Source organism: Brachyistius frenatus, unplaced genomic scaffold (genome assembly GCF_029030835.1).
Source record: "Brachyistius frenatus isolate BFR_SWC_R1_liver_20210118 unplaced genomic scaffold, ASM2903083v1 Contig_23, whole genome shotgun sequence".
In the NCBI taxonomy this organism is placed as follows: Eukaryota; Metazoa; Chordata; class Actinopteri; family Embiotocidae; genus Brachyistius; species Brachyistius frenatus.
In genome coordinates, this window is record NW_027210622.1 from 497,981 (window position 1) to 511,644 (window position 13,664).

General features: G+C 44.2%; 2 protein-coding genes across 2 annotated transcripts in view; one reads left to right on the forward strand and one right to left on the reverse strand.

The window, feature by feature from the left end:
• Positions 1-2,585, reverse strand: part of pkn1a (protein kinase N1a) — a 51,486-nt gene extending 48,901 nt beyond the window's left edge. Inside the window, exon 1 of the mRNA XM_069697176.1 lies at positions 1,735-2,585. Within this exon, the coding sequence (XP_069553277.1) occupies positions 1,735-1,755 (21 nt within the window). The 5' untranslated portion in view covers positions 1,756-2,585. The remainder of the gene's footprint in view (positions 1-1,734) is intronic.
• Positions 2,586-7,136: 4,551 nt separating this feature from the next.
• On the forward strand, positions 7,137-10,853 carry cunh19orf67 (chromosome unknown C19orf67 homolog). The gene is made up of 7 exons (XM_069697143.1): positions 7,137-7,290; positions 7,539-7,716; positions 7,804-7,948; positions 9,086-9,186; positions 9,671-9,883; positions 10,018-10,164; positions 10,245-10,853. The coding sequence occupies exons 1-7, from the start codon at positions 7,137-7,139 to the stop codon at positions 10,369-10,371; spliced, it is 1,065 nt and encodes a 354-aa protein (XP_069553244.1). The 3' UTR covers positions 10,372-10,853.
• The last annotated feature ends 2,811 nt before the right edge of the window (positions 10,854-13,664 follow it).

The following is a 13,664-nucleotide window of genomic DNA, read 5'->3' on the forward strand; positions in this document are numbered from 1 at the left end:
CGCGCAGAAGACCGTTGTGTTTCTGGACATTATATGACATCAGAAGCTCTTACACTCACGCTGCTTATATGCGTGACATTTTTTTGTCCAATTATTACCAAATCAGGTCGTTTACAAATTTCATGTTAGTCAGCTTAAGTTCTATTCTGTAGTTCTCAACACTGTCATCCCTCTTCTGCATTGTTCACCTTCACCTGTTCCTCACTGGGCTCCTTCTAATGACAAGAGTATGTTGATGCTAACATGTCTTCCCGTTTCACGGCCAGACATTAATTACCAGCTGGATGACGTCAAGGTTCCCAATGTTTGATTGCAGATGACCTATTAACCTGAATCGCCTGCATGACACCAGCAGCATACGCGTTTCTGAGCGGTGTACTGTACACAGCTCCACTCTCGCATGTCAACGGATACATGACACTTGCAAAGACTTAAATGTCAGTGTGTCGAGCTCCACTACAACAATGTCCTTCTGAGTCCAGTGGGATGACTTTCATAAAGCTCATCTGTCTTCTCAGTCCCCCTTAATTTCTTCATATGAATTTCAAAATGAAGGTCAACACATTTAACTTGATCATTTCAAGCTAGATGGCTCTCAAGAGCACAGAAACAATCTATTGTCTGACTGCTACATCAGGAAATTGTGAGTGTTTTACCTCAGCGCACAACTATTCACTGTAAATGCAACGCAAGCAGCAGTCTTCTTCCTGCTGCACCAATGCTTTCGTGAACGAGTGATGCCCACAGGGAGTTGGGAACCGGGAGTGCAATGTGCGCCGTTTCCCACCAAACACCAGTATTGTGCCCGCGTCCACCTGCCTGCACCCTGTACACACAACACGGGCACAGAGCTGCAGACACGCCAAAGTCCACACGACATGGCAAATACATACAACAAAGGAGAACAGCAAGGTGACAGGGCGCTGCTGGAGATCTCTGGACGAGCCCTTTGCAGAACCAGAAAGTGGACCATCATGCATTATTAACCAGAGACAAACTATCTGTTTCCAATTTTACTGAGTGCCTGGTGGTTCCTTACAGTGAGGGCAACACCAGTCCTGGAGAAGTCCCTCCGGCAAATCAGAAATATTTCACTCAGGCTGCTCCACCACATTACAGTAAGAGGAGCAGCAATTAGTGGATCAATTGATCCAGAGGAAAATCAATAAGCGACTATGTTGATAGTTTATCATTTCAATTAGTACCAAACATTTGCGAGAACCAACTTCTAAAATATTAGAATTATCAGGTTTTGGAGCAATCAATTAATTTGAAAATCTTATTTTGGACTGTGCAAGTTATTTTTGTCACTTATTTCTCCTTTTTTTTTTTTTTAAATTACACTTCACTGGCTAATCCACTAAATGAAAATGCTTAAATTAAAGCCTGTTGAACACACCTATTCTCAAAGTAATGCACAATTTATCCAATTTCAATCGATATGTTCAAAAACTGTGGTCTCCAACTTGGAGATTGGGAGCTAGGAAAAATGTGACGGGTCAGAAAATGAGTGGAGAGAGAGAGAAAAAAATATATATATTTAACTTAACACTTGTTTGAAAAATGACTGAATTATCTTTCAAATCTGAGAGGAAAAGAGCTGTCTTTGGTTGAAGTGCTCACAAACGGACACGCCCCAAGATCCTGTGTCCAAGGGAAGGTTTCAGTCCAAGCCAGAAGACTTAAGTGAGACCATGCATGCAGGTTACAGGACATCCAACTTGATGGACTTACTTGAATGGAGTCGTTCGCCATGGTTGTCCCCTGTTGCTGTGCTCAGTCTGCGCAGTTTCACAGCCAACGTGTGCACATGTGGGATTTTGGTGCTTAAGGTCAACGTGCTGCCTCCTTTTTAGGAGACAATAAAAACACTATACAGGCCTGTGTATTCGTCCTGCGAGCCTTAATTAAACTTTATAGAAACAGTCCACTGACACAAAGGCAAACAGTCAGGAGGTAATCCGCATTGTTGGGCTCGCCTGGCCGCGCCTGAACTGATCCTCCCTGCGCGTTTTTAGCCCCTCACTTCACCGAAAATTTAAAAAGCGTCCGCTGTCTGCACGGGTTGTTTTTTGTTGTTTGTTTTGTTTTGTTTTTTTAAAAGAGACATTCACATAACGGCATCCAAGAAAAACTACTGGGCTCCAGAGTCATTATTGTTCATGTTTGGGTGCTTGCCTGAATCAACAGCTAGCACCAGCAGCGTCCCTCCGTCATGCCCTGCTGATAGTCACAGCCACTGTCGACATTAAATGAAAGAAAAGCCCCTTCTTCCTCTCTCGCTCTTCTTTTCCCGGGTAACATCCGCGAAACACGCCTCAGTCTCTGTATCACATGCCTCACCAACAAAACAAAAAAAAAACCAACAAAAAAAAAAAAGAAGAAGAAGAAACGCCTGTCAGTCCTCCACAAGCCGCTCACACAGTCACAACGAGGGACAATGGGAAGCCAATCTGTCCGCTAAATATTCCGCTGGATAAAGTCCGAAACGCGCAGAGAAGAAACGTCTCTCTTTGTTTTGATACACGGGATGGACACACACAACATGATAAGACGTTCAGACAGCACGGGGACTGACTGGCCGGAGGAAGCCGCTCTTCACGCCACTCGTACGCTGCTAGACCAGCCGCGCGCTCCCGACGCTCCAGCAAACCGCCAGGGCGCTCATTGGTCCGTTGCTGGTTGGCGGGGGCGCGCCTGGATGAGTCATGTGACCTGCGGGAGCGCCACTTGTCAACAGTTACTTTAAATGTTAACCAACTGTTGAATATGTAAAGTGTAAAACTAATGTTACAAATATTTTTGTTTTTAACAGAGGATAAATGATACTCTGTTAGTTTATATATCAGCATTTTAATATTGTTGTTGGTTGCTGATGCGGCCACAGGGTGGAGGAATAGTATTCAGATCCTTTAGGCTACTTTTACCACGTAGTGAAAATACTCCACTACCAAGTCCTGCATTCAAAAACGTACTTAAGTAAAAGTATGTCAGTATTATCAGCAAAATGTACTTAAAGTACCAAAAGTAAAAGTACAAACTATGCAGTTGCCTTAATGGTATATGTGATTTTTAATACTACTGTTGTATGAATGTGTATTTCACTGCTATAGTTATTTAAGGTTCTTATTTTAGGAACTTTAGGAACTATTGGTGAGTTGAATCTACAGTAATGCATCACATTCTACAAGGTCAGAAGATGTTTGTATTGTTTACATTTAATATCTTGCTTTTATACTGTTCACAGTGACTTTTGAAACACTCAATGAACAGCCATACAAAATAAATGTTTACGGTTATGCAAGGCCTACCTGTTGATAACTTGTTTTTAATTCCCCCAGGCTGATACTTCAGACATGTTACGAGAACATAAACATGTAGTATACATGTAAGTACCAATAGATTGGAACTATCGTTTTGGCTGTGTGGTCATTTTTTCAAAAGAATCCAATTTTGAAAAAAAATAATCAGGCACAGAGCAGAGTTGAGAAAAAGACTGGAGTTAAGTAAAAGGTTAAATCTGGCTTGAATCGATGTTTCAAGGCCACAGCTCTGCAATACAGATTTTTGCCAATGAAAGATAAATAGATTTATGTCTATATAACTGATCTCACTCACCAGAAATGTTAATAGTGCATTATTACAACGCTTTAGTGAGCGGGTGAGGAAGAGAGAGGGAGAAAAACTCATGATGGGGTTGGGTGATGTTATTGTGTGAGTGGGCGTCCTCATCAAATTTGACAAAGAGGAATAAGATACTATTTGCATAAGTGATTTGCAAAATAAACATTTTCCAGCAGAGAGTTAAGAAGGAAACAGGAAGAGAGTAATCCTACACTCCAGGATACACACTCAATATCCTGTAGATGACGGGTAAATCCAAAAACTCACAACCCAACAATAATAAAAATGTAATAATAATAAATACAGCTGAGTCATTTGCAGTCAGCAAAAAGTAGGACTGTCGAGAGGGAACCGATGATTCATGATAGGGATGTCCTTAATAAACCAATTACTTTTTCAAACCATTCTTTTTATCCTGTGTTAATTTAAGTTTTGAAAAATACTTTTGTCCCAAAAAAAAATCACGTTTGTGGCATTTGACAGGACATGCTGGGGTGTCTATCCTCCGTCATTGTGGAGGATGTAGCAGGAGTTATAGGATAGCCCGACAGAATAAGATTAGAAAACCTGTGGACGTATTATCATAAACTTTAACCCATATAACCTATTTCCCAATGTCACATTTTTCTATAAGCTCCAAAATAAAACAATGCCAAACTACATTTGTCACTGTAATAAAAACAAACAAAAAATTTAAGGTAAAAAAAAAAATCAGTTAATATTTGGCACTTTTGATGATAAATAATCAGTGTTTAGGAATAACTTGTTACATGTAATGTAGTAACATAAATAAATGACAAAATAAATATAATTGTAATCAGTTACTGAGAAAAAAAACTGGGCTATATAGTGCTATTAAAAGTATTGGTGATTACAAAGAGGTTATATCCAAGTTTATTAACCCTGCTCAAAAAAATAAAGGGAACACTTAAACAAGACATCCTAGGTCTCAATGAATGAAATATTCCAGTTGAAAATCTTTATTCATTACATAGGTAGGTAGGTAGTTACTTTATTAATCCCAGAGGGGAAATTTTTTCACTACAGCAGCATACAGAAGCAATAAGATAATAATAGAAAAGCAATAAAATAGCAGTACAAAATATTAAATATAAAATGCACAGTATATACAGTACCTATCTATATAGTGGAATGTGTCGAGAACAAAATAACATAAGAATGATCAATGGAAATCAAAATCATTATCCCATGGAGGTCTGGATTCAGAATCATACTCAAAATAAAAGTGGAAAAATCAGATCACAGGCTGATCCAACTTCTGTGGAAATTCCTCAAGACAAGTCAAAATGAGGCTCAGTAGTGTGTGTGGCCTCCACGTGCCTGTATGCACTCCCTACAACGCCTGGACATGCTCCTGATGAGACGACGGATGTTCTCCTGAGGGATCTCCTCCCAGACCTGGATCAAAGCATCAGTCAACTCCTGGACAGTCTGTGGTGCGACGTGGCGTCGGTGGACAGAACGAGACACGATGTCCCAGATGTGCTGGATTGGATTCAGGTCTGGGGAACGGGCAGGTCGGTCCATAGCAGCAATGCCTTCATCATGCAGGAACTGCTGACACACTCCAGCCACATGAGGCCGAGCATTGTCATGCATCAGAAGGAACCCAGGGCCCACTGCACCAGCATATGGTCTTCAATGAGTCTGAGGATCTCATCCCGGTACCTAATGGCAGTCAGGGTACCTCTGGCCAGCACACGGAGGGCTGAGCGGCCCTCCAAAGAAATGCCTCCCCAGACCATCGCTGATCCACCGCCAAACCGGTCACGCTGGAGGATGTTGCAGGCAGCAGAACGTTCTCAACGGCATCTCCAGACTCGGTCACATCTGTCACATGTGCTCAGTGTGAAACTGGCGAAGCTGCCAATCTTGGTGTTCTCTGGCAAATGCCGATCGCCCTGCACGGTGTTGGGCTGTAAGCACAGGCCCCACTTGTGGACGTCGGGCCCTCGTCCCACCCTCATGGAGTCTGTTTCTGACAGTTTGAGCAGAAACATGCACATTAGTGGCCTGCTGGAGGTCATTTTGTAGGGCTCTGGCAGTGCTCCTCCTGTTCCTCCTTGCACAAAGGAGCAGATAGCGGTCCCGCTGCTGGGTTGTTGTCCTCCTACGGCCCCCTCCACGTCTCCTGGTGTACTGGCCTGTCTCCTGGTATCTCCTCCGTGCTCTTGACACTGTGCTGACAGACACAGCAAACCTTCTTGCCACAGCGTGCGTTGATGTGCCATCCTGGATGAGCTGCACTACCTGAGCAACTTCTGTGGGTTGTAGACACCGCCTCATGCTACCTCTAGTGGTGAGGGCACCGGCAAAATGCAAAAAGACAGAGAAATGGTCTGTGGTCACCACCTGCAGAACCGTTCCTTTATAGGGGTTGTCTTGCTAATTGCCTCATTTCCACCTGTTGTCTGTTCCATTTGCACAACAGCAGGTGAAATTGATTCACAATCAGTGTTGCTTCCTAACTGGACAGGTTGATTTCCCAGAAGTGTGATTGACTTGGAGTTACATCGTGTTGTTTAAGTGCTCCCTTTGTATGTAGAATATGATATTTATTCTGCTGCTTTGCATCTTTGCACTGCACAGAAATGCTTTCAGAAACCATTCTGACAAAACCTGTAAACAGCACTGTTGTATCATCATTCATCATGGAGTTGAAATGAAAGTAGACTTGGTTTGGGGTTGAGATTGAGAACATTTTTCCTTCACTACATCTACATACTTCTGGTTTCTTTTGTGGGGTTTTCGTTTTGTGGTTGTGCTTTAAAATCAAAAACATTTCAATCTTAATTCATGTAAAAATGAACAACTTTTAATTCAAGTTTGACAGTAATCAGTGTTGAATACTGCTGTGAGATTTACCCCGCCTAGATAAAATTTAACATGAAGGATTTTTCATCTTTATTGCCCAGTTTATTTCATTTGTTAATAATAATAATAATAATAATAATAAAAATCAAATGTATTCAGTTAAATGAGTTTGATAAAACAATTAAAGTAAGATTAAAAAAATAATTAATTCAAAAGAACATTATCTAATTAAGTGATAATGGTACTGAAGACCACACACTAAAGCAAACAGTACAATTTACAAAAAAAAAAAAAAAAAAAAAAAACCGAGGTTAAATGACAAACAGGAAGTCACTCAAGAGGAGCGGTAACGGCTAAAAGTTATACAGCGAACTGGGTAGATAATGTTAACACTGGCTCTTTTTTAATTTAAAAAAAAAAAACCCGTTATATTTAAGTGACCGCAGCGTGAATTGACATTGAATTATCGTGTAGTTTAATTTGTAAAAAGGAAAACTAAAAACAGCGGGCCGACTCGTTTACATCTGAGGTTGTTTCTAGTTTGCAGCCCGGTTACTAGCCGGATGCTAAGCGAGACGTTAGTCAAACCGGAGACGGTACACGCGTCACACATTGGTCGGTGACTTAAGTTTAATTTTCCGACGAGTTCCCGACCTAAAACTTGTCCCCCCGACAGCATGTCGGACAGCATGTCGGACACCGAAGTTCAGGTCGAGATGCACGTGGAGCTCTCGCCGTCAGGACAGCACGTGTCGGGAGACCAGCGGGAGGAGGACGCGGACACGGAGGAGTCCGACATCGCAGAGACTCTGCAGAACCTCAGACACACGGGTAATGGTAATAATAATAATAATAATAATAATAATAATAATAATAATAATAATAACACGCTCCGAAGATGCAAGAGACGAATTTGAAACTTTATTTGACTCAAATTCGGGGTCCAATCGAGCAGATGAACACCTTCCTCTGAATTTGACGACGTTATTTCTGAATGAATATTGTGCGGTTGAGCGCGTGTTATCTTCCTTTACCGTCTGACGGTTTATGTACATATTTTTTTTTTTATGGCGTTTCAGAGGTGGAGGAGCCGCTGCTGTTGTTGGCTGACGTCGCTCTGGCGTCCTCCTCTGGTAGCCGCGTGCCCTTCAGCTGCCTGGAGACCAGACGGCTGCAGGGGAGCATCCACTCCATGCAGCTGCAGCTCCAGTTCCTCATGAACAAAGCGGATGACTTGCACGGCTTCCTCACCACCAGGTATCTCCCGTGGCAGTGCACCGATTTCATCTCGGATGCTTCCTGAAGTTTTCTGGTGTTTTTGTTGTTGTTTTTCCCTCCTGACAGGCAAGGCCAAATACAGGGAGACACTTTGGCTGCTGCGGTGCCAAGTTTCCTGTACACCTGTCAGCCTTTCTTTAACCACCTGGAATCCACCGCCAGGAGCCCCGCGTTCCAGCACGCCCACTTGCCCGTCGACCTTTCCACGAGGGTAAATGGTTTTTGTTTTTTTTCCCCTCAACGGTAGATTTACCCGAATACCCCCCCCCCCCCCTCCGGCGGCGATCGATTGTCCGTCGGTGTGACGGCGAACCGCGCTTCTGTAGCTCGGCGGAGACGCATCGGCGGGAGAAAAGGAGGCAGGAATTTGATCGTCGCATAAAAATTCAATGGGTCCACCAGCTGTCTTTTTACGTGTCAAACGCTGCATGCCGAGAACGAAACTTGGTAGACGCTGTCGGCGCGTTTAGAAGGAAAGACCTCGCGTCACTGGAGGCGAGACGGTTCGTGGATTCTGCGATATCGCGTTGATCAGCGTGGTAGAGAGGGTATGACGTCCAACTGAGGTTTCCCGGCCGGCCGTCCGTCCAGACATGGACGTCGTCATGTGGTATGGAGCTTTATCATTTTAGGCCTCCGCAGCGTCCCACGTGTCTCACTTTGTTGCTGTAGCTCAGGACGTAGAGCGCGAGTCGAAGTGTTGGCCGCTTCCGTCCCCAGCGCCTCATGTCCACGTGTCCACGGCCGTGTGCCGGGGCCCAGACGTCCCTCACTTGCTCCCGACGGTCAAGGCCTTGCTTGGTATCTCGCTGCCATCGGCCAATTGTGTCCGGGTTCGTTATCGGCGGGTAGATCGGAATAACGTCAAAAATGCTTGTTTGTCTTAAAGACACCGCAGGTTTGTTTTGATGGAGTTCTAAACTACTGGAAATAAATAACTAGCTGTAGCCGTATACTACAGATGGAACCCAAATTGTAGTGCAGCTTTTAAAAAAAATTTTTTTTTAAAGCTAGATTCATATAAATGCTCAAATGGCTGGCTTTGACCGAAAACCACAAACTGGGACATCTCAAACGATATTGAATGGGATCCTTTTTAACTGTGAAATGATGTGAAATGATGTGAAATGATGTGCTTGACAGATGACACGGGACACTTTATGTGGGGGTTTGTTGACGCGATCAGTTGTCGGGGGACGAACCATTCATGTCTGCTGCCGGATGGGAGGCCGTTTCTGTTCACTGAATGAAAACAACAAGGGTTAGAACTTCTACTCTCTGTGTGTGTGTGTGTGTGTGTGTGTGTGTGTGTGTGTGTGTGTGTGTGTGTGTGTGGGTGTGCGTGCAGCTGTTGGACTTCTCTCAGCAGCTGTGTGACAGGTTGGAGCAGCTGGTGTTGACCTACGCCAGCTACAATCTTCTCTGTCTGGACGAGAGCGAGCCCAACAAGTACACACTCACGCAGACCTGCACACGTTGTTGTGTTGACGGTCCATTATTCCGCTTTCCTGGTTTTCCTGCGCACACGACACCTGTTGCATGTTTGCGTGTCCTTCTCCGTCGCTCTGCCCTTGTTCACCTGTTAAATCTTTTTTTAAATTTTTTTAATCAGGCAATGAGGATCATAAAGCTCCTCGAGGAAGATGTATAGTTTTCTGTTTGTTGGGTTTTAAATCTGGTACAGTAGAAGGAGTATAACGCAACAGGACACAGAGTCATCAATTTAGTCGGATATAAAGACAACTGGACCGCTAACCGTGAAGATACTAAATACTTGAATATATAAACTGCCGCATTATACACCAGCGACGCCTTTGTAAGCCCGGAGGCGCAGTAGCACAAGCTAATCACTCTTGAACTTTTGCAGTTTCCACATTGTAAGTGTGCGACGTCCTTTCTCGTCCAACTGTCCTCGCTCTCTTTGCGTTCCCAGCGTGTCTCACTTCTGCATCGGCCAGAGTCAGCTCGGCTGCCTGAGGATGACCATCTTCCGTTACTGCAAGCCGACGGCGTACCTGTCCTCGGTCGACACCGGACTGTACAAACGCATGCGCTGGAACGTGGAGCGTCTCCGAGACGACGAGCAGCAGCAGCCGGCGGCGGCGAGTGAGGCGAGAGAAGCGGAGACGGTCGGCGACCCCGACTAGTGAGCGTAGTCGCATCTCCACCTTTCCTTTTCTTGGTGTTAATATTTTGATCGCAATCACTTGGTCTCTAATTGTCAAACTGTTCTGACTCTCTGCGTTTTGTCCCCCTTTTTTTTTTTTTTTTTTTTTAAAGTTACTTCCTGTGCTACGAGGACGTTCCCAGCGCGCACGCGGACAGGGACAGCCAACGTGTCCCTTACAGGGACGTGGTGAGGATGTGGTCCATCGGTCAGTGGGTGCAGGTGAACCCGGACCCCAACACGGAGGATATATACGACTGGTAGGTGAATCCCCATCTGTGCATTCCGATTTGACCGTTTCTCACGCTGACGGACTCGTCTACGGTCGTCGTCGTCTCAGGATCGTGTGCAAGGTCCCTCAGGCCAAATATCACAGCCTGGTGTTTCTGGGCAGCGACGAGCCGACGAGCTGCAGCGCCACATACTGCCTGCAGCAGCTGCTGTCGTCGAACCAGACCGTGGACTGACGCAAGACCTGCCGGAGGGAGGGCGGATTAGTGCGCAAATGACGTCACGTCTTTCGATCGTGGCGGATATAAAGCATTTGGACACGCCGGCTCCGGATCGACTCGCTCAGTACGTTGCAGATAAACCCTGCAGATTGTTTTATGTAAATGTGTTCCCAGCTGATGACAGATTCTAGAAGGTTGAACATCTGGTTCCAGAGAAGGAAAAACCTTCACTCGTGTAAACACGACACTCGTATTGCGACTTGCTGGTTGAGGAATGGCGGAAAGTTTGTCTGAAAGCTTTTAAGACGGAGATTTGTGTTTTAATTTGAGATTTTGGCCGACGTTCAAAGCAGTTTTACAGTCTTAAATAGTTGTGTTGATTTTGAAGGTTTTAAAAGATTTAAGACCCAAGTTTTGAATTTTTTGTATACAGATTGTCGTGTTATATTAAAGTCCAGACACGTTGATAATAAAATTAAAAAAAAAAAAAAAGCATTTTATTTACATGAAACATTGCATTGAAGTAATTACACAAAAATCACATTTGTTTATGAGAAAGTCAAAATAAACATGGAAAACATTTTACAACAAGCTGCCAAGATTTGGGTCTCGAGTGAGATCGCGCCATTTACTTCATTTCAAGAGATTCATGGAGACATTTAAAAAGGACTTCACACAGGCCTCACTTCATTTTCAATAAATTAATATCCAAACGAGATATTTTAATAACTCGTAGCCAGAGTAACAAAAGAAAATTGGTTCACGCCGAGTTCAGCCTACGGTGTTCAATTTGACCTCGGAACCATTCAGCTCATCAGTTCTGTTGACTTGACATAAAGAAAGGCAATTTACATACAAAAGAATAAAATCTACCATTATCTGCACCCTTCATTTTCTAGTCAATAAAAATCTATATAAACCTCTTCGACGGCTACTAAACTTCTAAAACTCTGAAGTACAAAAGTAAAGTGGAGCTTCCCTTCATTACAGTGATCAGTCTTTAGACCATGTGTCCGCAAATACGTACAAAACTGCACAGACATGTTTTAGAAAGGACTTTTTTTTTTTTTTAAAAAAAAACGTGCGGCGCGAGTGTGATGCTTCCTGCTCGGAGGCGCAGGGATGAAAACACAATCAACCACAGACACCAGCTGCTCCACACAGACACGGGACAAGCTAGCGGGTGACGGTAAAAGGTCCCCCCCCCCCCTTCTTTGCTGGATCTCATCGTGGGGGCGAAAAGGCAAACGTATGCCGTGAGAGTGAACTGATGTTAAAGTACTGGATGCCAAATCTCTTCAGTTTAATACTTACGTCGTATCACAAACAAGTCAGTCTTTATGCCTCTAAACACTAGCAGGCGAGGCGGCAAGCCAAGACCTGACTAAAAAAAATAACAAGAAACAGATTCAAGTGGACATGAGGAGGAGGAGGAGGAGAAGGAGGTCACGAGATCTCGGTGCCCTCCAGTTCGACTTATCACGTTACAAAGCAAATTCCCTCTGAAAGAATTCCCTCATCTTTAAACCAGTGAAATTATACTGGAGTTCAATATGACCTCCTTAAACAGCACACACACACACACACACACACAGGAACATTTACAACCAGCAGGATAAACTCTTCAGCTCATCACAGTTTCAACAATACACAAGTAACACCTAGAATACCTGATATGAAGCCTCTCGGCATTTCCGCCCATTTAAAAAAAAAAAAAAAAAATCGTCCTCCTCGTAGCACACCGTAACGTTACCTCTGACCTTCACAGCGGTTGTCGGTTAAAATCCGGAGTTGGTTGCGAAGTTCAGATCTTGCGTGTTTGATATGACCGCTGCGTTCGGCCTGATGTAATTCTGTCCGTATCCCGTGACTGAAGCTGCATCGTCGAACGCGAGCAGCCGAGGAAGACCAGACTTGACAAAATGTTAAATGCGGGGCTACGGATCAGCGGTGTTGACCGTGAAGCCGCACGACTACAAAATATATCCTTCAGCTGTATTTCATTAAATACAGATGTAAACACAATGCTACACAGTGACTAAAAACCTCAGTAGTGTCTGACTCCAGTGTTTCAAAGGGAAATGCAATTTACCCGTCACGCTGACCTTTGGTAAAGAACCGAGATCCAAACGGCTCGGACCGCTAATGTTTTGAACCTCAAGTTTTGCAAATAAACGACATCAAAGTCAAGTCGGAACATATGACGAGAGCGACCTGCGGGCCTCGATAACCACACCGATTTGACTCGATGACGCAATATTCAGGAATTTAAGTGCAATCTCGTAGAACGCCGAGAATCAGAGCTCTTTATGACTTTTCATCATCTCCAGTGTTTTATCACTTTTAAATAAGGTGATGAGGATGCATGTAAACATGTAGAAACAAACAGGTATGGCTTCAATAAAAAAAAAAAAAAAAAAAAAAAAGGTACGGGTGAGAAACAGTCACGTTAACTTACTTCAATCGCCATTTGGCACTGCCAGTGTGTGTGTGTGTGTGTGTGTGTGTGTGTCCTCACATGGCACAGAGGTTCATCAGAAGTGTCCAGTGCCACAGTGTTAGGTGAGTAGCAGAAATGCATCATGGGACTCTACAAGTAACCGCATGGTTTCAGGTGTGTGTGTGTGTGTGTGTGTGCGTGTGTTCAGAGCAGCGTAGCGCAACATTATAGTCAGTGAGGTTTGTGTTGGCAGCGGCGCAGGAGATCAAGTGTGAGGTAAGACAGGTGCAGAGTTTCCATGTGGTGTCCTGTTCTACTTGAATTTCTGGGCCGGAGACGAGACCCGGGTTCTTCAATCGGTAGCGGGCGCGAGACTTTTAAGACCCCGAGCACAGACTCTCAGGCAGGGTTGCAGCTACAACATCGGGGGGTGTGTGTGTGTGGGGGGGGCACCGAGGTTCTGTTCTGTTCTTTCGGGGGTCGGGTCACTTGCAGATCTTACTATTACGACAAAATAAACACTGCACTGCCCGAGAGTCTGAATTCAGGGTGATTAATTTTTTTCTCTCTTCATTAATGAACTGCCTATGAGCTTAGAGAAACGGACAACAATTTAAGTGTAGCACCACCAAGCGTTAGTATCTGCCTCGTTTGTGCTTATTTCCACAGGAACATATCCCAGTACGTCTCCAGCGAATCCATGGCAGTGGTTCCCGACCTTCCGCACTCAAAACCCCCTTAAAACAAATCTACGTCTCTATTTGTGACCGTCTGTCGGTTTGAATGCATCTACAGGATGCGAGCAGTTCAACCAAAGACCGTGATTAGTCAGATTTCTGCATCTGGAAACTCGTTAAAGCCCTAAATG